This window comes from Carcharodon carcharias, chromosome 11, assembly GCF_017639515.1.
Source record: "Carcharodon carcharias isolate sCarCar2 chromosome 11, sCarCar2.pri, whole genome shotgun sequence".
NCBI lineage: Eukaryota > Metazoa > Chordata > Chondrichthyes > Lamniformes > Lamnidae > Carcharodon > Carcharodon carcharias.
This window is the reverse complement of record NC_054477.1, coordinates 103,629,889-103,655,753: the sequence shown is the minus strand read 5'-3', so window position 1 is coordinate 103,655,753 and position 25,865 is coordinate 103,629,889. Positions and strand designations below refer to the sequence as shown.

The window sequence follows — 25,865 nt, the reverse complement described above, 5'->3', positions numbered from 1 at the left end:
TTGCTTGAAAGAAAATTAATTTTTCTAATAATTTGAATTAAACAATTTTGAACCAGCAGAAGTATTCAGTGTTTAGGTTTCTCAAGTAGGAATGAACACAGAACTGATAAAATGCACTATGGACCAGCCAGTACAAATAAAGAAACTTCTGATGACAAGGGCTCCTCCAGCTGCTCTGCTTCACATGCAAATTAAATTATGGAGGGGGAGAGGGGAATCAATCACGTATTACATAATTTCTCAAAATTCTAGATATTAATCCTTTAGTCATATATAATGACATCTTTCAATTTCTGCACTACACCCGTCACCTTCAGATTTATTTAAAATTACTCAATTTCATGATTCAGTTTGGGGAAGGGAAGGTGGCGTGCACTCACATCTTTTTATTACAATTATATGGGTTTTATATTTTTCATTATCACTTTCTTAAAAATTGAAGATAAGTGATCAAAATCTTTTCTTTTGGTTACAGCACAGCAGGGGGCACTTTAGCCTGCCATGTCTGGACTGGCTGTCCGGAAGAGCAAATCACCTAGTTCCACTCCCCCATTTTTTCCCTCATAGTCCTGCAAATTCTTTTCTTCAGGTTATTATACAATTCTCTTCAGCCTCAATTGAAACTGTCTTCATCACACTCTCAGGCAGAGTATTTCAGACCCTAATCACGCACTGTGCAAAAAGCTTTTCCTCATGTCATTGTTGCTTCTTTTACCAATCACCTTCAATCCTCTGGTTCTTGACCCGTCTGCCACCAGAGATAGTTTCTCCCTATCTCCTCTGTCCAGGCCCCTCATGATTTTGAAAACCTCTATCAAATCTCCTCTTGATCCAAGGACAGTCCCAAATTCTCCAATCTATCCACATAGCTGAAGTTCCTCCCTGGAACCATTCTCAGGAATCTTTTCTGCACCCTCTCTCATCCCTTCACACCATTCCCAAAATGTGGTGCCCAGAATTGGACACAATACTCTAGCCTAACTAGGGTTTTATACAGGTTCACCATAACTTCCTAGCTTTTATATTCTATGTCCCTATTTATAAAGTCCAGAATCCCATATGCTTTATTAACCATTTTCTCAACCTTCAATGATTTGTGCACATCTACCCCAAGTTCTTCTGCTCCTTCACCATCTTTAGAATTGTACTTATTTCATATTGGCTCTCTTTGTTCTTCCCACCAAAATGAGTCACTTCACACTTCTCTACATTAAATTTCATGTGCCTATTCTACCAGCCTGTCTATATCCTCTTGAAGTTTATATCACTATCCTTCTCATAGTTCACAATGCTTCCAATTTTTGTGTCAGCAGCAAATTTTGAAAATGTGCCCTGTACACCGAAGTCCAGGTCATTAATATAAATCAAGAAAAGCAGTGGTCCTAACACCGACCCCTGGGGAACTCCACTATATATCTTCTTCCAGTCTGAGAAACAACTGTTCACCACTACTCCCAGTTTCCTGTCACTCAGCCAAATTCATATTCACACTGCCAGCATTCCTTTTAGTCCATGGGCTTCAACTTTTCTAACAAGGCCGTTATATGACACGTTATCAAATGTCTTTTAGAAGTCCATGTCCACCGCATCAACCGAATGACCCTCATCAACCCTCTCTGTTATCTCATCAAAAAACTCTTATGTTAATCAAACACAGATCCATAAAGGCTTTAATTCAACCAATCATTTATTCAAGTGACTGAATTTTGTCCTTTTATAATTTTATAATTTATATTTTATCACTTCTAAAAGCTATCTCACCACTTGAAGTTAAACTGACTGGCCCACGGTTGCTGGGTTTATCCTTGCATCCTTTTTTGACCAAAGGTGTAACATTTGTAATTCTCCCATCCTCTGGCACTACCCATCTCTTAGGAATGGAAAATTATGGCCAGTCCGCAAGTTCCACCCTTACATTCCTCGGTATACTTGGATGCATCTCATCCGCACTGATTACTTATTAACTTCAAACATAGCGAGCCTATCCAATTCCATTTTATCAATTTTCAGTCCGTCCGATGTCTTAACTACCTCTTCCTTTACTATGGCTTGGGCACCATCTTCTTCCTTGGTAAAGGCAGATGCATAATACTCATTTAGTATCTCAGCCATGCCTCTTTGCACAAATTGGCCCCAGTTCTCCTTTTACAACCTTCTTACTATTTATAGTCTTATAGAAGACTTTTGGACTCCATTTTATGTTTGCTGTCAGCCTCTTCAATTACTCTCTCTTTGCTTCTCTTATTTATTTTTTCACTTCCCCTCTGAACTTTCTATAAACAACCTTGTTCTCAATGATAACATACACCTGACATCTGTGATGTGCACTCTTTTTCTGCATTGTTTTACTCTCTATCACTGTTGTCATCCAGGGAGTTGTGGATTTGTTAGTCCTTGTGGGAATGTATCTCAATTGTAGCCAAAACATCTCCTCTGTGAAGGTAGCCCAATGTTCCGTTATAGTTTTGCCGGCCAATCTTTGCTTCCAACTTACTTGGGGTCAAGTCTGTTCGCACCCTAATGAAGGTGACTCTCCTCCACTTAATTATTTTCACTCTGGATTACAATAACTAAACCTAAACTGTATGGCCAGAATATTGCCATCGGCGGGCTCGAGATGCTGACATGTAAAATGATGCCTGATGACATCAGGCGTGCGTCCCGATGTCATCACGCGTCATTTCGTTCGGCGGGCGCACACGTTGAACTGTCAACGGCCTATTAAGGCCATTAAAGAAGCAATTAAAGTTGTTGACAATGCTGCCCCTTCTACCTTAAGGTTGGTGGGCAGATGAAGAGCCCAAGTGGCCTTCACGTTTTCCAGGAAGCCTCATCCACCGGTGGGATGAGGTTTCCTGAAGGTTGAATAAAATAAATAAATAAAATTTGCTACATTGACAAACATGTCCAAACTCATGTGACAGGGGACATGTCTAAATAAATTTTCACTTTATAAAAAAAGTTTCATTATGTACTTAAGCTCCTGCCTAGCCCGCCCGACAGATACTCTGAGCATTGTCCCATAAATGTTATTAATTCTTTCACAGGATGTGGGCAGCATTGGCTAGGCTGCCATTTATTGCCCTTCCCTAATTGTTTTTGAGAAGATGGTGGTGAGACGCCTTCTTGAACGCTGCAGTTAATGTGGTGTGGGTGCACCCACAGTGCTATTCAGGAGGGAGTTCAAGGATTTTGACCTAGCCACAGTGAAGGAACAGCGATATAGTTCCAAGTTAGTATGGTATGTGGCTTGGAGGGAACTTACAGCTGACAGTGTTTCCATGCATCTGCTGCCCTTGTCCTTCTAGGTGGTAGAACTCACAGGCTTGAGAGGTGCTGTCGAAGGAGCCTTGATGAGTTACTTCAGTTCATCTTGTAGATTGTACACAGTGCTACCACTGTGCATCGGTGGTAGAGGGAGCGAATGTTGAAATTGGTGGATATGGAGCCAATCAAGCAGACTGCTTTGTCCTGGATGGTGTTGAGTTTCTTGAGTGTTATTGGAGGTGCACTCATCCAGGCAAGTGGACAGTATTCCATCGCACTCCTGACTTGCATATGGTGGACAGGCTTTGGGAAGTCAGGAGATAAGTTACTCAACGCAGTATTCCCAATCCCTCACTTGCTCCTGTGGCCACAGTATTTATGTGATTGGTCCAGTGGAATTTCTGGTCATTGGTAACCCCAGGATGTTGATGGTGGGGGATTCAGCTATGATAATGGCATTGAATGACACGGGGAGGTGGTTGGATTCTCTCTTGTTGGAGGTCACTGGCAGGTGGAAAAGCAAGCAGCTAGACCCATAAAATAGGGCACTGTGCCCTCGATGGCCACCCCCGCCACTGCTGTGATTTTATGAGCAGTGGGTTGGTATCAGGTGGGCTACCCGCTGATGGCCCAATTGAGGCCCCTAAGTGGGCAATTAATGTCCACATAAAGGCCTCAGCCCACCGCCCAATAGCCACAGATTTCTCTCACAGCATACTCCTCCCCATCACCGTGCCCTATCCAACAAGTCCTCCCTACCCCTCTCACTAGGGCCTCCCAGACTTACCTGGACATCCAGTCCCATCACTGAACCACTCACCATTGGCCTAGCTGCAGTACTTGCAGTGTCCACCGCTCCCTGTGGCAGTGTTGATACTGCAGAGCTGCCAGCCAATCAAAAGCCGGCAGCTCTATGAGGCAAGGTTGCTTTCTGGAAAGAGAGATGGAAGTCTCGCCTCATAAATCTCACCTGTCAGCTGAAAAATGAAAGCGGGGCAAACTGGCCAGCTGGCTCGCCCCTGACATTTACACTGAGGTCTGGGGATCCCACCCCTAATTAATAATCTAGTCCTTGATCCACTTGACCCACCTCAGAACCAGGTCTAGCAGTGCCTTTCTTGTTGGGTCAGAAATATACTGATCTAGAAAATTCTGAACATGTTTCACAAACTCTTCCTAATATTAGGATAATTCAATATTAGGATAATTGAATCCTCTATTACAACTAATTTCAGTTCTTGCACCTCTTTGTAATTACCTTGCAAGTTTGTTCCTCTATATCATTCCCATTAGACAGTGGTCTATAGAGCACACCCATTTGTATAAAGGTGTCTCTATTGTTGCTTAGCTCGAGCCTAACAGATTCTGTCCTTGACCCCTCTAGAACATCCTCTCTCCCAAGTACTGCAAAGTTCTCCTTAATCGGTACAATTACCCTATGTCCCTTCTTTCATTCCTTTTCTCTCCTGAATATCTTGTATTCAGGAATATTCTGTACCCAGTTCTGGCTTTTTTTTGAGCTAGGATTCCATTACGGCTATTACATTGTATCGCCAAATGGCTTTCAGCATCTCAACTCACCACCCTTATTTACCACACTCTGCACATACATATATGTGCTGAGGAGCCTTAATTTAGACCTTATTGCATTTCCTCTTACTCTGATCTCAATAAATACCATATTATTTCCTGCTCTAGTGCTATCTGTCTCTCCCAATTGTTTTCCTACTCTAGTGCTGTCCATCTCTCTCAATTGTTTCTTCACCTTGTCTTTCCTATTAATATTTCCTGCCACCCCCATCCTTGCCAAGTTAGTTTAAACCTTCCCCAATAATGCTAACAAATCACCCCACAAGGACTGGTCTTAGCTCTGTTCAGGTGCAGTCCACCTGGCCTGTACAGGTCCCATCACCCCAAGAATTGATCACAAAGTCCCAGGAATTAAAAGCCCTCCCCTTCCGTACCATCTCCTCATCCATCCGTTCCATTTTCCAATTTCTATACTCACTGTGCACGGTGCTGGAAATAATCTGGAGATTTTCACCTTTGACATCCTGCTTGCTAGTTTTTTTCCTCGTTCCCCAAACTTTGCCTGCAGGACCTCATCCCACTTTCCACCTACGTTGTTAGTACAGGTATGGACCACGACAGTTGGCTGTTCACCCTCCCCACTACGAGTGCTCTGTAGCCATTCGGTGACATCCTTGACCCTAGCATCAGGGAGGTAACATCCCATCCTGGATTCACATCTTTCCTTAGATAAGGGGATCAAAACCATTCACAGTATTCTAGATGTGGTCAAACTAGTGCCTTGTATAGTTTTAGAAAGACTTCCCTATTTTTATACTACTGCCCTGAAATGCCTCCACCTATTAGACTATTAAACTTATTACTTAAAGAAATAAAGGCTCACCAGCTACTTATCTATCAGCTGCTTCTCTTGTGTTGACATGATTTATCTTATAGAGAAGTTAACTGAAATGTTTTACTTAACCCTTATTACCTAAAAGCCTTAGATTTTAATTTACTGAAAAATTCATAACTCTTTAGTTATTTAACTCTTGTTATTTAATTTTAACTTTATCCCCTGGATCTGATTAATTGATTGAGCACTGATTGTAATTAAATTATTATAAAATTGGCTTCAGTTTTAGTATTTGTACTAGCCAATCAATCAATCCAGCCTTACTTTATTGATTAATTTAGATTAAAGTAAAAATTTACCAAAAAAACTCAACCCATGTGACCCCTTGCCCAATGATGTCACCACTTCCAAGACAGCCTCATCCCATTTTGCTCTCTCAGTAGAGACTCTCAGTTCCACCCTTTTTAAATCTCCACTCTGGTTCTCAGCTCCCATTCTTTTCAAATCTTTACTCTCAGCTCCCACTCTTTTCATATCTCCCCTTTGACTCTCTGCTCCAGCTCTTTTTAAATCTCTGTTTTGACTCTTGTTGCCACTCTTGTTAAATCTCCCTCCTTGCTCTCAGCTCCCATTCATTAAATCTCCACTCTGGGTCTCAGCTCTTGCCCTTATTAATGCTCCACCTTGACTCTCTACTCCCACTCTTTTTCAATCTATCCCATGTGAGCCAATGGAAGGAAGTGCAATGCGGAGTAGAATTGACAAGATTTAGCCACTAAGTCAGGTAAATGTATTAAATAACAAAGGAAAACCTCAAGCACTCCATAGAGTCCCAAAACACATGTTGTTCACAACAAAATAAGAAATGCATACTCAAGTAATTTCTTATATTACATTCTGCCCAACCAAAACAACCTGATTTCATTAAAGGTCAAATTTCAAATTTACAGGTAAGCAAACTTTAATGAGCAGAAATAATTGCTATTTGGTATTAAAGCAAAAATGTCATAACAGGTATTTATATCACTGTCAAATAATGCAGCTTCATATTAATGAAGATAAATAAAACATAAAATGAACATTAAACACGAATGGAAAACCATTTCTTATCAGGAGCACTCAACAATTTACGATAAACATTCATATAAGGTTAGTGGGGCTATTTGTGCATTTCTGGTACACATAATACTGACCACAACTCCGAATTGCTCCGGTTCTGACAGGCTATTGTAATCATTCTTGAAACGTGCCAAGGTAAGCATCTGCTCTTGTTGTGGTAGATGGCTCACCAAGTTCTGTTGACACATCAAATAGCTAGAATAAGGCATGTTTTAAAGATTACATTTTGATGCCTACAGTTTGTCTGACATTTTGCTCTAGTTTTCATTAAAGCCATTAATACATAGGAATCAAGTCACAAGTCAATCCAGAAAGGTGAGACAAAGATTTTTTTTAAAAGATGTTAATAGAAAGTTGCAATGACAATGAAACTGCTTACAGTAAATTCAGTACAATGTAACTCAATGGAAATTATAATAAATCATTTATAATAATTGAATTAATGTGATTATTCTGGCTCAAAAAGACAACAAACCAACAACAATTTCACCTTTGACATGAGACTAAATAGCATCAGTGCACAGCAATGCCTCAATCTACAACACACATTGTGTGTATTCAGGTTCAGAAAGAATGAGCATTGAGAACTCAGTTGGGTAGAGCAGCATAATTAGGGACTTGATCAACCAGAGGAGCATTTCTAGGAACTTAATCAGGCAGCATTGCAAAACTATTTGAAAAAAGAAGAATTGGGGACCATTTTTGCAGCAAAGCAGAACTGAAGATCCACAAGGTAAGGAGTATCATTGGGGAAATATTTGTAGCCAACAAATACCCATATGTAATTAATGTTAAGCATGCAAAATTAGTGCTTGTCATCTGCAGAATTGACAGTATAAATTTAGATATAATGGAAACTAAGGAAAAATATTTTTGGATAATTTAAAGTGGAACTGATGGTTCAATAACAACTGATTGTTTAATTGATGAAATGAAAATGGTGTGTTGGCCCTCAACCATTAATTCGGTGTGGTTCCTGTGAATCAGTAGAATTTCTCTTTATTAGTGAACAGGTGCTTTAATTTCATGTTGAAAATCTGTTCTGTATGTGATGTCAACAGCTAGATTTCATTCAGGGTCACTGTATGGGCAAAGGCCATAACATACAATATACAATATACAACATACAATATAGATCTTGGTGCAATCCAGGACAAAATAATAGTTGATTTTAGGTTGATGACTTCCAGATATCTTTTTGAAAAATATGACAGGTAAGCATGAATTCATTAAATACTATTCAACATAATTTTGCAACACATGCACTAAGATGAATAATCCTAAAGTGAATTAATGCAACCTTTTGGTTTCAGCTGAATTTACATAATTGTTTTGAGGGTGGGGTAGTTACATTGAAACGTTATTGTTTTAATATTTATAACTGATCAACATATAGTTCTTACAGGCAGTCTGTGATCTTTTTAAAATATTCTCCAATATTTGCGCTTTGGCTCCATTTCTAATAGGCTAAAAATTAATAACATTTATGAGAACGTGACATTAATAATGACTGATGTATTGCATTATATTTTCAATTGCAAAGTGATAGCAACTTGACTCTTGGGTTACTCTTATTATCATATCTGCTCTATACATTAGAATTTTTACCACTCAATTATTATAAGTGACACTAGATGAACAATATTGTTAATTGCTACTGTAAACTTTATTTTAACTGAGCCAATACACATTAATTCAAGAAAAATATAAAGATGCAATCTGATTCTTGAATGGTTATAAAAGTCTTTAGATTTTTATAAAACCTAACGGCTGTAGAAGGTAATGCTTTGTATAAATGATCAGTGTCAGAATTAGCCATGCCTTAAGCAGCAACAAATTATGCTCCCAAGGCAAAGTTGTTACTGAACTCAGGGACTATTGAATAAGACTTAAAAAAGATTACCTGGATTATAGACTCGGTCAATTGCTCTTCATCCACTTCCAAAATAATCCTTTTGATCTCTTCATAAGGCATCCGAAAAGATCCAAGAAAAATGGCTAGAGAAACCATTGTTGGAAGTGTCAAAGATATGTACTTTGTTATTTTGAAACAGAATTTAAATTATTAGGTAAATAAAAGTCATGTAGTTGCACACTTACAGAGATTCTGTGCGATCTTTGGGTCTAAAACTTTAAGTTCTTTAATTCTCTTCTTGATATCTTTTTTCTCTTCAAATTCCTCATCTTTTTTGCCTGCAATATACAGATTAATGTATTTTATCCATGTATTTAAAAAAAATGAATTCTACCATTTTCTGTTTGTAGTGCACATCAAACTACAAATGGGTTTATATTATGCTGATATAGATGCCAACATGTGTTTCCCTTCTATTTGCAAATCATTGAGTTACTAGGAGGAGGAGGAGCACATTCAAAATTAATTAAACTCATGGTTGCTTATTTTTGTACGATAAAAATATCAAATTATTATAAAATAGGATAAAATGCTTATATTGTTAGGTGGAACAGAGAAGTTTGGCAAAAAAATTAGAGTCCAGAATAAATAAAACACAGAACAGTACTTAAAATGGGGCAGATACTGTACTAACAAAAACTAATACTTTGCAACGTTATAAAAGTTGTTTTGAAGTACACCAGGACTGATCCCTATTTGCCTTAAGAAGGTGGCAGTGAGCCACCTTCTTGAATCACTTCAGTCCATCTAGCGCAGGTACACCAACAGTGCTGTTAGGAAGGGAGTTCTTGGGTTTGATCTAGCGATTGTGAAGAAACGTTGATACAGTTCTTCTAAGTCAGGAGGGCAACTTGCAGGTGGCAGTGTTTCCATGCATCTGCTGCCTATGTCCTCCTATGTGGTAGAGGTTGTAGGTTTGAAAGGTGCTGTTGAAGGAGCCTTGGTGAGTTGCTGCAGTGCATACTGTATATGGTACACACTGCTGCCACAGTGCATCGGTGATAGAGGGAGTGAATGTTTAAGGTGGTGGATGAGGTGCCGATCATGCGGGCTGCTTTATCCTGGATGGTTTTGAGCTTTTTTACCGCTGTTGGAGCCGCACTCATCCAGGCAAGTTGAGAGTATTCCATTACACACCTGACTTGTGCTTTGTACATGGTGGACAGGCTATGGGGAGGTCAGAAAGTGAGTCACTCACTACAGAACTCCCAGCCTTTGACATGCTCCTGCAGTCACAGTATTTATATAGCTGTTTCAGTTCAGTTTCCAGTCAATGGTAACCTCCAGGATGTTGATATTTGGGGATTCAGCAATGGTAATGCCATTGAATGTCAAAGGGAGATGGTTAGGTTCTCTCTTGTTGAAACTGGTCATTGTCTGGCACTTGTGTGGTGTGAATGTTACTTGTCACTTATCACTCATCAGCCCAAGCCTAAATGTTGTCCTGGTCTTGTTGTATATGAACATGGATGCTTCAGTATCTGAGGAGTTGTGAATGGTACTGAACACTGATGGCAGGAAGGTCATTGATGAAGCAGCTGAAGATAGCTGTGCCTAAGACACTACTCTGAGAAAATCCAGCAGCGATGTCCTGGGACTGAGATGATAGGCATCCAACAACCACAACCATCTTTGTTTGCCAGCTATGACTCAAAGCAGTGGGGAGTTTTCCCCTGATTCCCATCGACTTTGGCCATGATTTTGTAAACAGCATATCATTCCTGACTTTGTAACAGGAATTGGGCAACACTTCTGCTTTTTCTCTTTTTGCCTTTTCCCAAGCCATTAGAACTCTAATTGCCAGGGGTGTGCAAGCAAATATGCAATTTAGCAACAGGGAGAGCTTTTCCTTAGTGAAACTCCCAGTCAGCTGACAATGCACTATCTACAGACAGCCTTTTAAAGAGCCTCCTGTTTAAACAAGGAGGCAGTGCATAATTTTACAACACTCCACCACTGGCTGAGAATAGCATAATCTTCGTAGAAATATCTGACTGTCACAGCAAATTGGCCCCACAGTTCAGCCACACCTCCCTAAAGGTTCTCCCCGAGGCCATCAGGGAAAGGTGGGAGGTGCTCTTTCCTGAAGGTGGCATCAGAAGACCCTCCCTACAGACCAAGGCAGCCTGGACAGAGATGGCAGAGGTGTGCAACTATGGGGTCACCTGCCGAACCTTGGTCCAGTGCAGGAAATGGGTCAATGACCTGCTCCAACCCACAAGAGTAAGTGCCAGTGCCCCCACTGATGATGGTCCACATGGTGATGTGGCCACAAGAAACCCGCTGGACACACTGCAGAGGCTAGGGGAAAGTATGTCAGAGATGCCAGGGATTAAGCGCAGCTTTGTGCAAGAGTCCATGCACGTCATGAGTTCTGCTATATCCCAGGCATTTGAGCACATGCTTCATCCATGGAGAGGATGGCATTGAGAGCTAGGTCAAGCAATCGGTTCATATGCGCTCTGACCTGCATTCCATTGTTCTAATCAGGGGCTCAGTTGCAACAGTGGCTAGGTGAGAGAGGACGAAGCACCTGGACCTCACTCCAGGAGCTCCTTTCTCTCAGGTTGACAGGGAGGGGCCATCCTGCATCCAGGTGGAAGAGCAGCACATGCCAGCTGCCCCAGGGCCTTTGTCTCAGGACATCCTCAGGGTTAGCAGTGTTTCCTCATTCCCCTCCATCATTGACCCCCAAGAGGTTCTGCAGGCAAGACTGAGGGGATGCCCCTGCACCAGTGCAGGAGACCCCACTAGACTGGAGCCCTCAAGGCTCCACACTTCCACAGGACGCCTGCCACCGTCATTCAAGGCAACAGGACATAACTAGAGCACACTGCCTCCATCTCAGCTAATGATGTCGGGGCTCTACTAAGACGTAGTGGAAGGAAACAAAAATTGAAAAAGGTGTAAGCACAAAGGTGGCCCAGGTGATTTTTCAATTTTGTTTAGAATTGATTAAAAAATGTACAATATAATTTGTTTTCTGCAATTGATCGTGATCATTGAGTATTGTTGGGGCCTGGTGCAGTGTCCGATCTAATAGTCATGACATGCCCCATCTCTGTCACAATTTGATGGATGCAGAGGAGATAGGGACGCATATTATTCCTCAATGAGATGTTTTGCTTTTTTGTGCATTCTTTATTGAATGTTCATGTGAATTGCTACTTTTGTGATGATTATTCTGTGGAACATGGCTTTAAAAGATGGAACCCCATCCATGCACACTAGATGATTCTAGCCCACTTAATTCTCAGTGGCTATAAATAAGAGCTGCAGTTGTATTCAAAGCACTTGAATGATGGTGCTGGATCAGAATAATTGGTCAAGGTAGGCTGTTACATGGATGTCCACATACCCTAAAATGTCCTCGGTACCTGCAGTCACTAGCAAGCGTGTAACACAAAGCTCCGCTCCCCATTCTATTCTAACTGGTAGAGGATGCAGGTTTATAGTCAACTTGGCATGTGGGGATGGCAGGGACTGGTCTACACCCTAGGAAGGCGATGAAGGTCAGGCAGTGGAGTGATGGTCATGCAAAAGCTTCATTGTTGAGCCAACTTTGTGTACATCAGGTTGCCCCTGGCATCCCTTGCACATCTCTCCAAGGCTCTAGCATCCATGAAAGGCTCATATAGATTCAGAGCTCCTCCTCATGCTCTGACAAATCCTCTTCATCTGAGAAGGCCTGATCTTCCTCATGCTCTTTCCCTTGCATTATCTGACCATGTTGCAAGGCCAGTTTGTGCAAAGCACTACGATTCATGACACCCTCTGGGGTGCATTTTGCACAGCCCCAACAGAGCGGTCAACGCAGCGGATGCACATTTTAAGAAGCCCAATGGTGTGCTCTGTAATGGCTCTACTGGACACATGAGTTTGATCGCAGCGTTTCTCTGCCTCGCTCTGGGGCTGCCTCACTGGTCTCATTAGCCATGTACTCAAGGGACAGCCCTCGTCATCGGGAATTCATCCATCAAACTGGGCTGGGGCTTCAAAAAGCTCTGGGAGGCATGAGCTGCACAAGATGCATGCGTTGTGACAGCCCCATGGAAAGCATGCACAGACCTACATTATTCTTCGTCTGTGGTTGCACACCAGTTGTATGTTCATAAGGTGAAACTCTTTTATGATTTACAAATGCAACTGGATATTCCCAGGGGATTTTTATGGCCACATGAGTTCAGTCAATGACACTTTGCACTCGAGGAAACCCTGCACTGACCCTGAAGGTGGCTGACTTTGCAGCCTGGCTGTCTTCATTGGTGGTGAATTGGATAAAATCATTTGCACGACTAAATAGGTCATCAGTCACCTCCTTCATACACCTGTGTGTGGCAGCCTGTGAAATGCAACATGTTGCCTGTTGCACCCTAGAAGCCACCCTGGCATAGAAATTGAACCTCACAGTAACCTTGAGGGTCACTGGTATGGGGTTCCCACCAAATCCATGTGGCTGCATGTCTTGATGGACAATCCGACATATCTTGGTGATCATTTCCCAGGACATTCTCAAGCAGCTCTGGCATTGCCTCTCTGACATCTGGAGGTAATTTGATCTTGTCCTCTGGCTGCATTGATGCACCAGTGACCATCTTTGGTGATGCCTTTCCTGGATGCCTGCACCCTGGATGACCAGCCTCCCCCTCTGGTTCTGCCTGCTGTTGGGCCTTGAGGTCCCTGGGGTTGGACAGCAAGAGCTCTTCTTCCTTGCTTTCTCTCCTCCTGCTCCTGAGGTTGCAGGGAAATCAGGTGAAAAACCCATGTTTATGGCAGTAAATGCACTGTGAAAAGAGGGCAGTCATAGATATGAGAGCATATTCATAGAGGGTTCTCATCCATTTAAGTAATTATTAGATAATGCCTTTAATCAGTCAATTGTGTGCAACATGAACCGAACCCAAGAAAAACGACCCTCCTGCCGCTTTTATCTGAGATCCTTGCATCCGAACGTGCATTTTCAACAAGGCACAGGCGATGGTGCGTGTTACAAACCAAACCTGATCCTGTCCCTTCTACCGTTCCGTCACCCAAATACTAGCTTCAATCATCCTTTACCCACCCAACATAACCGTTTTTCCACTGCCGTCCCGCCCCACCGTGCCCCGCCCCCCCCAACCACCCCATTGCCCTGGAGTCTATCAGCAATCTCTTGTACATTCCATCTCTCACCATTGTGCCTCCACCAGTGACCATCCCAATGCCCACTCTGATCCTGAACCCTCCCGTTAGCCCCTTCAATGCTTTTATTCACTTCCATGACCCTCTGAGAGACCTTCCAATACCCGATCCTGGCTCTGGACCTGCCACCATATTGAGTATAACTTCTCCATTGACTGACTGTTCCCTCCCCCACCCAGCGTTCAATTCAACCTCACAGTTGATTGCACCAACCCAGGCCTTTAGGCCCTTCATCCATCTTTCAATCCCTGCTTGAGCCACCCATCTCCACCCGCTTACAGGACCATCACACCCAGGATGCTAGGCCCTTCCCTCTACCACACCTGAACACCAACTTCTGTCCACCTTCCCTTCCCACCACTGCAACCGAACACTAGCCCTTCAATACCCACTGACTTGCATCACAGAGTTCAAACTGAAAAACCTGCTTACCTTAGCCACAACTGCACAAAGCTGACTGGTGCACGCCACCTTTAAACGATCATGAGCTGGGTGCCATGAGATTCTCATACGCTGCTGACTTTATCTCACGGCTAAGACTTTATTGAAAACTGTTTCATGCCACAGACTTTATCACTGCTTCTTAACCACCATTAGGAAATCAAACTTTTGCATCCAGCCTAATTAAGTCCATGATGTTTCCCACTTTGTGTGCTCCATAAAACTCCCCCCTTCAATTTTGCTAGGATTTCCTGATTCCAAAATCGGTTAAATGCAGCCTTGATGTCACTCTCACTTCACTTCTTGAGTTCAGCTCTTTTGTCCATGTTTGGACCAAGGCTGTAATGAGCTGGAGGACAGGCTGCAGAAACTATGTTAAAATTATGATATATGCAAAGGGAAAGGTTGCTAGGTCAGTCCCTGGCTGATAACCACAATAGCTGATAGGAATATGGATTGTTTGATATCGTGCCCCCCCCCATTAACGATAAGTATATTAACAAATTGATTGATTTATTAACTGGAAAAAATGGAGTACTACATATGTAAATCCAGTATTCGAGAGAAAATCTAAATTAAAATGTATGTTAATGAGCATAATGCTAATAAGTAATAAATAGTTGAAGACCATACATTTGAGCATATCCAAACTATTTCTATATAAAAACAAAAAAACTGCGGATGCTGGAAATCCAAAGCAAAAACAAAAACAGAATTACCTGGAAAAACTCAGCAGGTCTGGCAGCATCGGCGGAGAAGAAAAGAGTTGACGTTTCGAGTCCTCATGACCCTTCGACCTGTCGAAGGGTCATGAGGACTCGAAACATCAACTCTTTTCTTCTCCGCCGATGCTGCCAGACCTGCTGAGTTTTTCCAGGTAATTCTGTTTTTGTTTTTGTTCCAAACTATTTCTGTAGGATTAAGTGAATATAGAATACAACACTATAACCTTTTTCCCAGAAATCTGATAATTATTTTCTCTGTACCAAGTGGAAATCTTTCACATTATAAAATTGAATCTACCTCTTCCAGATCACAAGACACATGTTTAGTACTCGTTTTTTTTGGAAGGAAATCTTCTTTCAGCTTCTCCCATTTTATTTGGGGTCACCAGAATGCTGGTTGACCACCCATTTTCATCTCCGCCTGTCAGTCACCCATTCCTCTTCCAGTCCCAGTGTGTTTAATTCTGTCCCCAGTGCATGTTTCTATCTGGCTCAATTACTCTTCTTCCTGGCAGTCCCAATTCATTACTCACCTCACCACATTTCCTTTCTCCGCAACAGATGACCATACTATTTCAATCTCTTCTCAGCTATTTTCTTAGATGTTCTCACAATATTCACTGACCTCCTTATGTGCAAGTTCCTGGTCTTGTCCATTTTTATTAATCTACATATCCATCTCAGTATCTGCGTCTCATTAGTACCCAATCATTGTTCCTTTCTTCTTGATGTTGTCCAAGCTTCTGCACTATCTAACAAGGCCAGTCTCACAACTATTTTGTAGATCCTTCCTTTCTCCTTCCAAATTATGAATGTTTTGGAAGGAAATATAGCTCAATATTAATATTTTGAAATGATTGTTGGATTACACTGAATACTATTTGCTCCTGATTTTACAACATTTGGTACAAGTTTTCACATCAGATAAAACAAAATCACAAAAGAGTAACTGAATATTTAATATCGGTCTGTTCATTTCTTCACTTTCACCTTGTACTGCAGTGATCCACCTGCATGGAAAGCAGGTTGAGCTGCTTTCTAGATATGCCCAGCTGCTCTAATGAAAATCTTATCTTGTGCATCAATCAGTCAGAAAGCACATTTCACCAGGAGTGCTGAACCTTGATGCTTTAACCTCGCTGGTGGCCCAGGTGTCCTCTTAGACTGCTCATTGTGTGTCCAGACCAAATAATAACATCCTGGACTTTGGAGTTGGTGGGGGGGGGGGGGGGGGGGGGGGGGGGGGACAGGAGGGAAAGCATAGGGTGAGGAGGTTGGACAACTAACTGCAAAGCTGTTTAACAGAAAAGGGCACTGCGGTTGAAAACTTGTTTGCCAAACCCTTTTTTAGTGTTGAAGACTGAGGAAGAACAGAGCCTTTGTTACTTTGTTCACAAATATGGCATTTGAATGCTTTTGCGATCTAATGGACCTCCCTTGTCATTTCCCATGCAAAGTCAAAATCACACGTTTTAAGACTTTAACTATAATAAAAGACACTGCTGACTAAACATCAGCTTTGTTGGCAAATTTACCACAAAACAGAATGTTCCTTTTTCATCTTTTGGCACAACCGAAAACACACTTCTGATGTACACTATCCTTTAAGTTGGCATTCAATTCTCCTGGACCCAGTCCAAGGTGATCCTTAGCTCCCAAGAATTTAGTTCTGTTATTTTCCTTTCTCAGCCTGGAAACTTTTAATCTCAGAATTGTCTTTCACAGTGAGTCTTTTTTTCCCCCAGAGATTGTCCTTTGAGAGTAAGCTAAGCGAATCTTTCAACCTAATTTTAACTCCTCACCAATTTGGTCTTTCCAATCCAAGCATGGGCTCGCACATGCATTCCTGCATGACGAATCACAGCATCTTGCAGCCTGTGGATGCTCTCCCTCCCCTGGATCCTGGCAGGCTAACTGTGTGCTTCAGGGGTAGCTTAAAAACCCTTCCTCTCTCAAAGCCCATTTCAATGGCAGCGTGAATCACTTGGGCCTTTTATCCAGGTAGAATGCTGATTAGTTATCCTTGAGACCCAACTGTCTTATATCTTGGAAGTAACTGGACAATTTAAAGCACAAATGTTTACAATTTGACATTTACAACATTTTTCTGGGATGTGAGATGCTTAGTCTATCCATTGATGGCACACAGCTTACTGCCATTGTCTCCAAGTGTAAACAATTTGCACCTTCTTCCCAGTAAAACAATCTGGGCTCACTTTAATCTCTAACCATCAAACCACCCAGGCTTGCTAGCATCCGCCCTCATGCCTTCTCCTCCCTTCCAGAAACATGATAGGGTCCCCCTTGTCCTCACATCACCCCACCAACCTCCGCATTCAAAGGATCATCCTCCGCCATTTCCGTCAACTCCAGCATGATGCCACCACCAAACACATCGTCCCTTCACCCCTCCGCACCGCCCCCCCCCCCCCCCCCCCCGCAGCATTCTGTAGGGATCGTTCCCTCCGGGACACCCTGGTCCATTCCTCCATCACCCCCTACTCCTCAACCACCTATGGCACCTCCCCATGCCCACGCAAAAGATGCAACACCTGCCCCTTCACTTCCCCTCTCCTCACCGTCCAAGAGCCCAAACACTCCTTTCAAGTGAAGCAGCCTTTCAGTTGCATTTCCCCCAACTTAGTCTACTGCATTTGTTGCTCCCATTGCGGTCTCCTCTACATTGGAGAGACCAAACATAAACTGGGTGACTGCTTTGCAGAACACCTGCGGTCTGTCCGCAAGAAAGACCCAAACCTCCCTGTCGCTTGCCATTTTAACACTCCACCCTGCTCTCTTGCCCACATGTCTGTCCTTGGCTTGCTGCGTTGTTCCAGTGAAGCCCAACGCAAACTGGAGGAACAGCACCTCATCTTCCGACTAGGCACTTTACAGCCTTCCGGACTGAATATTGAATTCAACAACTTTAGATCTTGAACTCCCTCCTCCATCCCCACCCCCTTTCCGTTTCTTCTCCCTTCCTTTTGTTTTTTCCAATAATTTATATAGATTTTTCTTTTCCCACCTATTTCCATTATTTTTAAATCTATATCTTTTATGCCCTGTTAGCCTTTCCACCCCACCCCCACTAAAGCTGTACCTTGAGTGTCCTGCCATCCATTCTTAATTAGCACATTCGTTTAGATAATATCACCACCTTCAACACCTCTTTGTTCTTTTGACATCTTTTGATTATCTGCTCCTATCACTGCTTGCTTGTCCCTACAACCACCGCCCCCCCACCAGTTCTCTCCCCCAACCCCCACCCCCCCCACCTTAAACCAGCTTATATTTCACCCCTCTCCTAATATTCCCTCAGTTCTGTTGAAGGGTCATGAGGACTCAAAACGTCAACTCTTTTCTTCTCCGCCAATGCTACCAGACCTGCTGAGTTTTTCCAGGTAATTCTGTTTTTGTTTTTAACCCAGGCTTGCTGTCAGACAGACTTTAGAACAGGTCACATGACCTCCTTCATTTTACCTTAAATTAAGGGCACCATTCCAAAACATAAAGATCTTACAAACCTCAGAATTGTAAAACAGCCACAAAAGATGTCATTTGTGATTTTGATTTTTATAAGAGCTGGGCCAGAAACCTGACCTGACCAGATTACAGGGACTCATACATGGTGTTCTGGTAAAGATGGGTGCAGATTTGGGAGTCATGTTCAAGGACTTTGGAGAGGAAAAGGGGATTAGCAATAGCACGGTAGTTTCCAAGGGCTGTGGGGTCAAGGGTTGATTTTTTTTTGAGGAGGGGTTGATGACAGCATGTGCACTGGTTCTGCTGCAGACATAGCTATAAGGTGTGGGGTATGGTTGCAAAATCTACCGGATTGCCATTGAATTTCCCAAACTGCTGCCAGCAACATGGGAGAAAAGTCACTGGGGCATAAAAAAATTGGAGATGGGATAAAAGGCTGTTTGATGTTCAGGAATCATCCAATCAGGAAACAAAGACTGGGACTTTCCGTTCCTGGCGTGGCGGGTCCGGCGAGCCATTCAAAAGCCCAGTGAATTAGGTGGGACTGGAAATCCTGCCAACAGGAGGGGCTGGAAAATTCTGGCCAAAGAGTCTGTTTGTTTTCCAATTGGTTGTGAAGGTTACGTGTGCGAAACCTTTGGGGAAGTGCTGATGGGTGGTGGGTGGAATGACTGAGGTGGGAAGTCATGTGATAAATCCTTCTGGAATATATCCCACTGAAGTTGGTTGTGATCTGCAGCAGCATATCAATCTAGAGGCAGATCTGTGCAGCTGCAGGTGTAATAACAAGAACAACAGTTTATATTTGTACTGCGTCTTTAATGAAATAAAATCCCAAAGCACAACGTCCCCTCTAAATCTTTTTTGTTGTAAGCAGCCTGTTCATTAGAATGCATGGTCCCTATAAATTTTTTTACGCAGTATCTTAAAGAGGATAACTTGTGAGCGGCTCACGCGGTACCTTCTGGTTGCTGCAATACCGCAGTGTACTTGAGCAACTTACAGGGAATATTAGATGTGACTGTGTGCTAGGTAACTATAAAACATGAAAAGCCTATTGACATTTTGCATAGAAGAACAACAGAATGGTGATGCTCTGGATGGAGTATGTGACATACATGAATGTATTATATCTATGAGGAAAAATACCTCTTCAATAAAATTGCTTTCACTTAATTGACCGCTGTGCTCATTTAATTTTCAGTATGAAAGAAGGGATTTATTTTTCTTTCAATAATTCAAATCAACTGAGGTTTAATGCTTACTAATAAAGGACTGATCTATGCTGGGACTCCACAAGTAATCAAAAATGTGCAAACCACCTACCTTACAACAGCACTACTGAAACAATGGTAGAAAAAATGGTAAATAAATATGTGGAACAAGGCAAAGGTGAATACAATCCCTTTCAGAAAACAACTGCAGTACTTTTGGCTGGATTAAGATTCAGGGTTAAATGAAAGAACAAACCATTTTTTGCACATTGGAGTAGACAGTAGTTCTCTGTTTAAAAAACAGTGGATATAAACTGTTGGACTTTAGAAGGCTGAATTCTAGTAAAAAGATATCTACTTAACAAGAGGCAGGAATTTCTCCAGTAAAACACTGACCAGAAAGCATCATAAAGCTTAATCTATCCAAATCACTTACACAGTTGCTCCTCAGAAGAGGTTGCTTCAACTTCTTTAGAGCAAGCAGTAAAAGAAGCAATATAGTTTAATATAGGTAGGCACGCTTGTAATATAAAATTCCTAAACAGAGGAAATATTGGTCTAAATATTCTGATGTCGAGAGCAATAAAATCTGGACTAAAGTCTGTGTTACACTTTGAGACCCTGCTGACATGCGCACATGCGCTGAAATTCCACAGGAAGTTTAAACTTCCGATAGGCTGATTTGTGTTGCCCTCCAGGCTCCATGAATGTCTCCAACACTGAGCTCAGTGTTATAGACTTGAACATAACACACGGGATTTACCTAGATATTTCCTCAGGAAATGTTACACTGGTTAATAACTGGTCCAACTCAGAGATTGGCCAGCATAACGGAACTGAGCACCACAAGCACCCCCTTCCAATCACCAACCAAACACTGCCTACCACTCACCTCCCCGAACTACCCACCTAACCCGACTAAACTCCAACCCTGAGCAAACTGCCCACACGCCCAGACCACCGTTCCAACTTTCCACTCGACCCAACTGCCCATCTGACTAAACTGCCCACTTGCCACTCACTCTTTCCTTAAGCTAACTCGTTCATTGAAAGACTTAAGATCTTTAAAAACTTAACTAAATATGGCAGCAACTGTTGTAAAAAGTGGGTGTGTCCTCTCCTTCCCAACTCTCCTGTGCTCGTTGGACTTACCCACGAGAGGTTGCACTGGCCATTTCAGTTTCAGCCACAATCGAAGTCCCAGTGAAAATGGGAAGTTCCGTGGGGCCGCAGAAAACTTCAGCAGCATTGCCACTGACTAGAAGATCTGGGCCATAGTTTCCTTGTCCTTGGACTTCTAACCAGTTTCCGGGTCCCATACCTGCTTCCTGGGGGAGCAGACATCAGCTCCAAGTTTCAGCGGGGCACCTTTTCAATTGGCCTGGAGATGGATTTGGTGGCCAATTAGTGGAGGGGGGAACTGAGGCAAAATTGTTCAAGTGCGCCCTAATTAAACAGACCATGGCAGCCATTACTGCAGTTGTCGACTCAATGCTATATTGCCTGTTTGCAAAATTATAGGGTCAGAGAAACTTGGAAAATCTCAAGAGAGGCAGGCCCCTATAACATAGGCAGGGCAACCTCTCAATTCTCTAATGCAGGCCTGGAGGTTGTGCAGGAGAGGAAGAGAGTCTGCTTCCTGGATAGTGGCGGGAGGATGTCACCCTCTAAGATATCTGACGGAGATATCTGAGACGATCAGGAAGGAGTGTGGTACACAGAAATTGGATACAGTGTCGGAAAGGATTAATGACTTGATAGGCTGTGGCAAGGTAAGTGCAGCCCCAACCCTCTGTGCATTCACCCTCCAGCACATACAGAGGAATGATATGCTCAGAACTTCCAATTGCTGGGGGGTCGTATCCGGGAGGTACCCCAGAACATACGCTGGGGTCCCCCAAGATGTCCCTATGCAAGGACTGCACAGCAATTACCTGATGGGCAAATACCTTGCACTGGGAACCATCTGATACTCCAATCGGAGACTTCAGATGGTTCCGACTCTCTTAGCAGAAAAGTTACCCAGGAAAAATTAGAAGAATTAGAACCACTCCTAACTCCTGGCTAACAATACAATTGATACCCCAACCCCGTCACCCCTGATTATACCCCCCACACACCCACTTTGCACCCCCCCCCCACGACTAACAGCCCCAACCTCCACCCCCTAACAGCACCCCTACTCCCACCTCCTGACTAACCCTGAAAAACCCTCCTCACCCCTCGCACATGCTCCTGACCCCAAACCCCATCTGCTCTCCAAAACCCCCTCGACCCCGCATCTACCCTCCCAACTCCCACCCCCCACCCCTCCTAACTCCCCCATCACCCCCCACCCCCGACTATCCTCCGAAATCCCCCGACTACCCCGTCCCCCAATTACCTCCTGCTCCCCCCAACTCCCCTGACTGACCATCCAACACCCCGATCCATCCTACCCCCTTGGCCTAACCAATCCTCCACCGCCGACCCGTCCTACCCATACACCCGGCCCGTCCTACACCCACCCTCTCCACCACCCCCCCTCACCCACTTACCTTACACGCTTAGCTTCTCCTGCTTCTCAGAGTGGCAAGGAGCTTTAAACTTACCTGCTTAATGGCAGCTTGAGCTGTAAAATGGGGGTGTGCCTTCATTTCTCCTGACACTGCTACACCGCACAGTCGCAGGAGCTGATAGGCTTACTGAGAAATGTGCAGCCTGAGTCGGCAGGTCAGGCAAGAAATGTGCAGCTCCTGAATAAGCCAAGTAAAAAGGAGCAGAGTGACAATCCAACTGTGATTGCCACTCCTCAGAAGTTCTGGCGAAATTGGCCTTAGGCTTCTAATCTGGGTATTTGTTTATTAATATTTTTAATATCTGGCAACATTGCTGTCCTGTTATCTGTTAGAATAATGTCAGACTGATAATGCCCTAATCGCCTGCTCTAAATATGCCAGATCTAGAATAAAAAATAGCTCCAAACTAATTCGGCTGTCAAGAGGAAAAACTTCCAAAGACATCTCTAGCCTCCCTGATTTAAATGATAAAACTAGCTTTAAATCACGTATATTATTAAGAAAACAAAATTAAAACTAAACATACTGAAAAAAAAGGCTACTGATAATTGTCCAGTTCTTTTGCCCAAGGCTAAAAGTGTTCCCTGTTGAAATGGAGAGCAGCTACAAGTAGGCTGTTTTCTTTTGTTAACATAAAATTGAGAGAGGCAAAGTACAAATTGCAGGCAGCTTTGTAACCTAATAATTTGTCTATCTATTAGAATGGAAGCAGATCATTATTCTAATTACAGCAAAGCGAGGAGCATAGGTCTTTAAATAACCAACAGCTCTCTGCAAGCAATTTACTTGATCAAAGACACAATGCTGAAGATTAAAGTTTTTTTTTGCACTTCCAATTGAAAGCAGTCTGGTTCTGTTTTGAGAAGTTCAAACAAAAAATGGAAACACAATCTCTAATTTTGGCATTGATCATGTTAAACAGTCCTGAAAATTTAAAAAAATAACGATTTTAATAGATCAGGCATCCAAATACTAAGCAATTTCATCTTTATGTAAGACAAAGATTCTAGAGCATTATTTAATTTTGCGTTGCTCAGAGACTATGCAATGACCACGCATAGTCAGGAACAAGAGATCGGACAGGGTTTTCCCTCCGGGGACAGGAACCGAATTTGGGACACTATCCGGATCCCGCACCAGCTCCTGGGGTGAACAATCATCGGCCTGAGTTTCACAGGGCACCGTTTTAATTGGCCTAAAGATGGATTTGGTGGCCAATTAATAGAGGTGGGAACAGAGGCTGGACCGTTCAAGTGCAAGCCCGATTTAACCAAACCATAACAGCTATTACTGTGGCTGTTGTTTCACTGCTATACCATCCTTTAGAAAGATAACATGTTCAGAGAAACTTGGAAAGTCGCAGGAGAGGCAGGCACCCAGAACGCAGGCAGGGCGAACTCTTGATTTGCTGATGCAGATCTGATGGTCTTCCTGGATGCTGTAAGGGAGAGAAAGGAGGTCCACTTCCTGGAGAGTGGCAAGAGGAGGCCGCCCTTCAAGACTAAGAGTGCCTGGTTTGAGCTGACACAGTCAGCAGGGGTGTGGCGCACAAAATATGAATCCAGTGTCCGAAAAGGATTAATGGCCTGATATACTCTGGCAAGGTAAGTGTACCCCCAAACTTCAGGACAGGCCTCTGGATATTCTTCCACCAATTGAAACATCAACTGAGGAGCCTCAATGTGCATCTACTCCTGAGCATTGGAGGGGTGTGTGTTCAGGCCACTTACTGATCCCTCAGAAGACTCAGAGCCATAATGCTGCTGAGGACCTCCCTGAAATGTAACATGCAGTTTCCAATGAATAAAAGTAGTTGGTATTGGCTAGAGATCAGCAGTGCCTTCTCTCGCTCTTTTGTCCCTGCAGGAGAAAAGGACTCATAATTCCCAGAAGGCCCACACTGATGGAGGGGTTCTCTACCTTAACAGGAAAACAGCCAGGGAGTAGGCAGCCATGTACATCGTCAGAGTCATGGGCCTTGAAGAAGTTGGGGACAAGCATCCATGGTGGAGACGGTGATTAAAGTGTGCAATGTGTGCAGTAAGGGAGTGCATTGCATTCCACCATGTCCAACAGCATACCAAACACTGACTTGCATTGTGAAGCCTCAGCTTCACAGAGGCATCTGCTTTATAAGGCCAGCTCTCATGATCTTGTCAGCAAGACAATCAACTCCTTCAACATCACCAGATCAGCACAACACAGCAGCAGAGCTCAGAAGAAGCACCATCACACTTTACAAGCTCACCCTCCATCAACGGAGTTATAGTCACCTGGACGGGTGCTTGTGCATGGTTAGATAGAGTAGCACATTGTGAGTGTGTATGAGGAGGTACCAGAGGCAGCTGCAGATATTCCACCTTGGGGGACAGAGGACAGACACAGCCCTGCTCAGCTGGGCACAGATGCAGCGCTTCAGGCATTGCATTAAGGATGCTCTACTTAGATCAGAAGCAACAGATATGTTTCCATATGTCAGAGTTCCCTGAAGTGGTGTGAGGTAATGGGCAAAGAATGGAGGAACCCATTCAGCTCATATACACCACCATAGTGCAGTGCTTTGAGTGCATGAGCTCCTTCATTGAAAGAGTGGCGAAACTAATGAAAAGCCATACTCAGCAGCACTTGAACTGCACACTGACGAACACAAGATGCCACACTAGCATGGATCAGTCATGGCAATGATGGAGCAGGAAAGTCTGGAAGGAATGCCAGTTGTACCCAAGCTGGTGTTCCCCTCCAGCCAACCAGGTCATCAGTCATGGGCTGCAGATGCCACCATCAACTTTGGCCTCCTTTTCCCTCTGACAAAGGGCACACCTGTGCACCAGGGCCTAGTGAAGGAGCCTGCCCCCAGAGTGATGCAGGTGCAGCAGCCTCTGGAGATGTGCCCACAAGCGCCTACATGAAGAGGACACATGCATCTCAACCCAAGGTAGAGTCAAGTGAGCAGGCTGCCTCCACCTCATCTGAGGCCACAACTGGAGCATCACACAGAAGTGTCGACCGTGGAGGTCACCGTATCAGGCAGAGCACTGAATAGGTCACTGGGGTGTCCTCCACCTGTAACAGTGTCCTGTTTACTTTTATGAGCATCATGTAAATATTGACATGTGAAGACGTGTTTTAACATCCTTTTATTAAAGTGGAACAGGTATTATTAATATATTTACTAATGTATAAAGTAGTGAAGCGAATCATGGGTCCATTTACGGTGAGGGTGATGGTGAAACCTCTGGGAAAATGTGCATCTTTCATTGGCAGGAGGAGTTTACACATTCCAGGCTGCATCTTCAATGAATGTGTTAGCACAGGCACTCAGTGAGCTCCAAACCATGACATTCCTCCTGGGTCAGAGGAGCTCACTCGAAGCGAACCTTAATCAGCATTAATACTTAACAGCTCTGATGTTATTGGGATCCTGACATCCCCTCAAACACCCCCCCATCAGACCCAGAACCACCCTGTACAGTCCTAGGTGTTCAGCACCTTCCCACTCTTTCTCCTCTTCCTAATCCTCTTCTAAGTCCTGCACCCTTCAATGAAATATGTCCTTCCAGAGCCTCACCTTCTTCAAGGCCCACACCAGTCTGATAG

The 25,865-nt window shown here is 43.4% G+C and overlaps 1 protein-coding gene across 1 annotated transcript in view; it reads right to left on the bottom strand.

Moving 5' to 3' along the window:
* The window catches only part of LOC121284432 (protein diaphanous homolog 3-like), a 784,525-nt gene that overhangs the window by 290,402 nt on the left and 468,258 nt on the right, over positions 1-25,865 (bottom strand). Inside the window, exons 18-20 of the mRNA XM_041199892.1 lie at positions 8,852-8,944; positions 8,655-8,749; positions 6,826-6,927 (exon numbers count right to left, since the gene is read on the bottom strand). Of these exons, the coding sequence (XP_041055826.1) occupies positions 6,826-6,927; positions 8,655-8,749; positions 8,852-8,944 (290 nt within the window). The remainder of the gene's footprint in view (positions 1-6,825; positions 6,928-8,654; positions 8,750-8,851; positions 8,945-25,865) is intronic.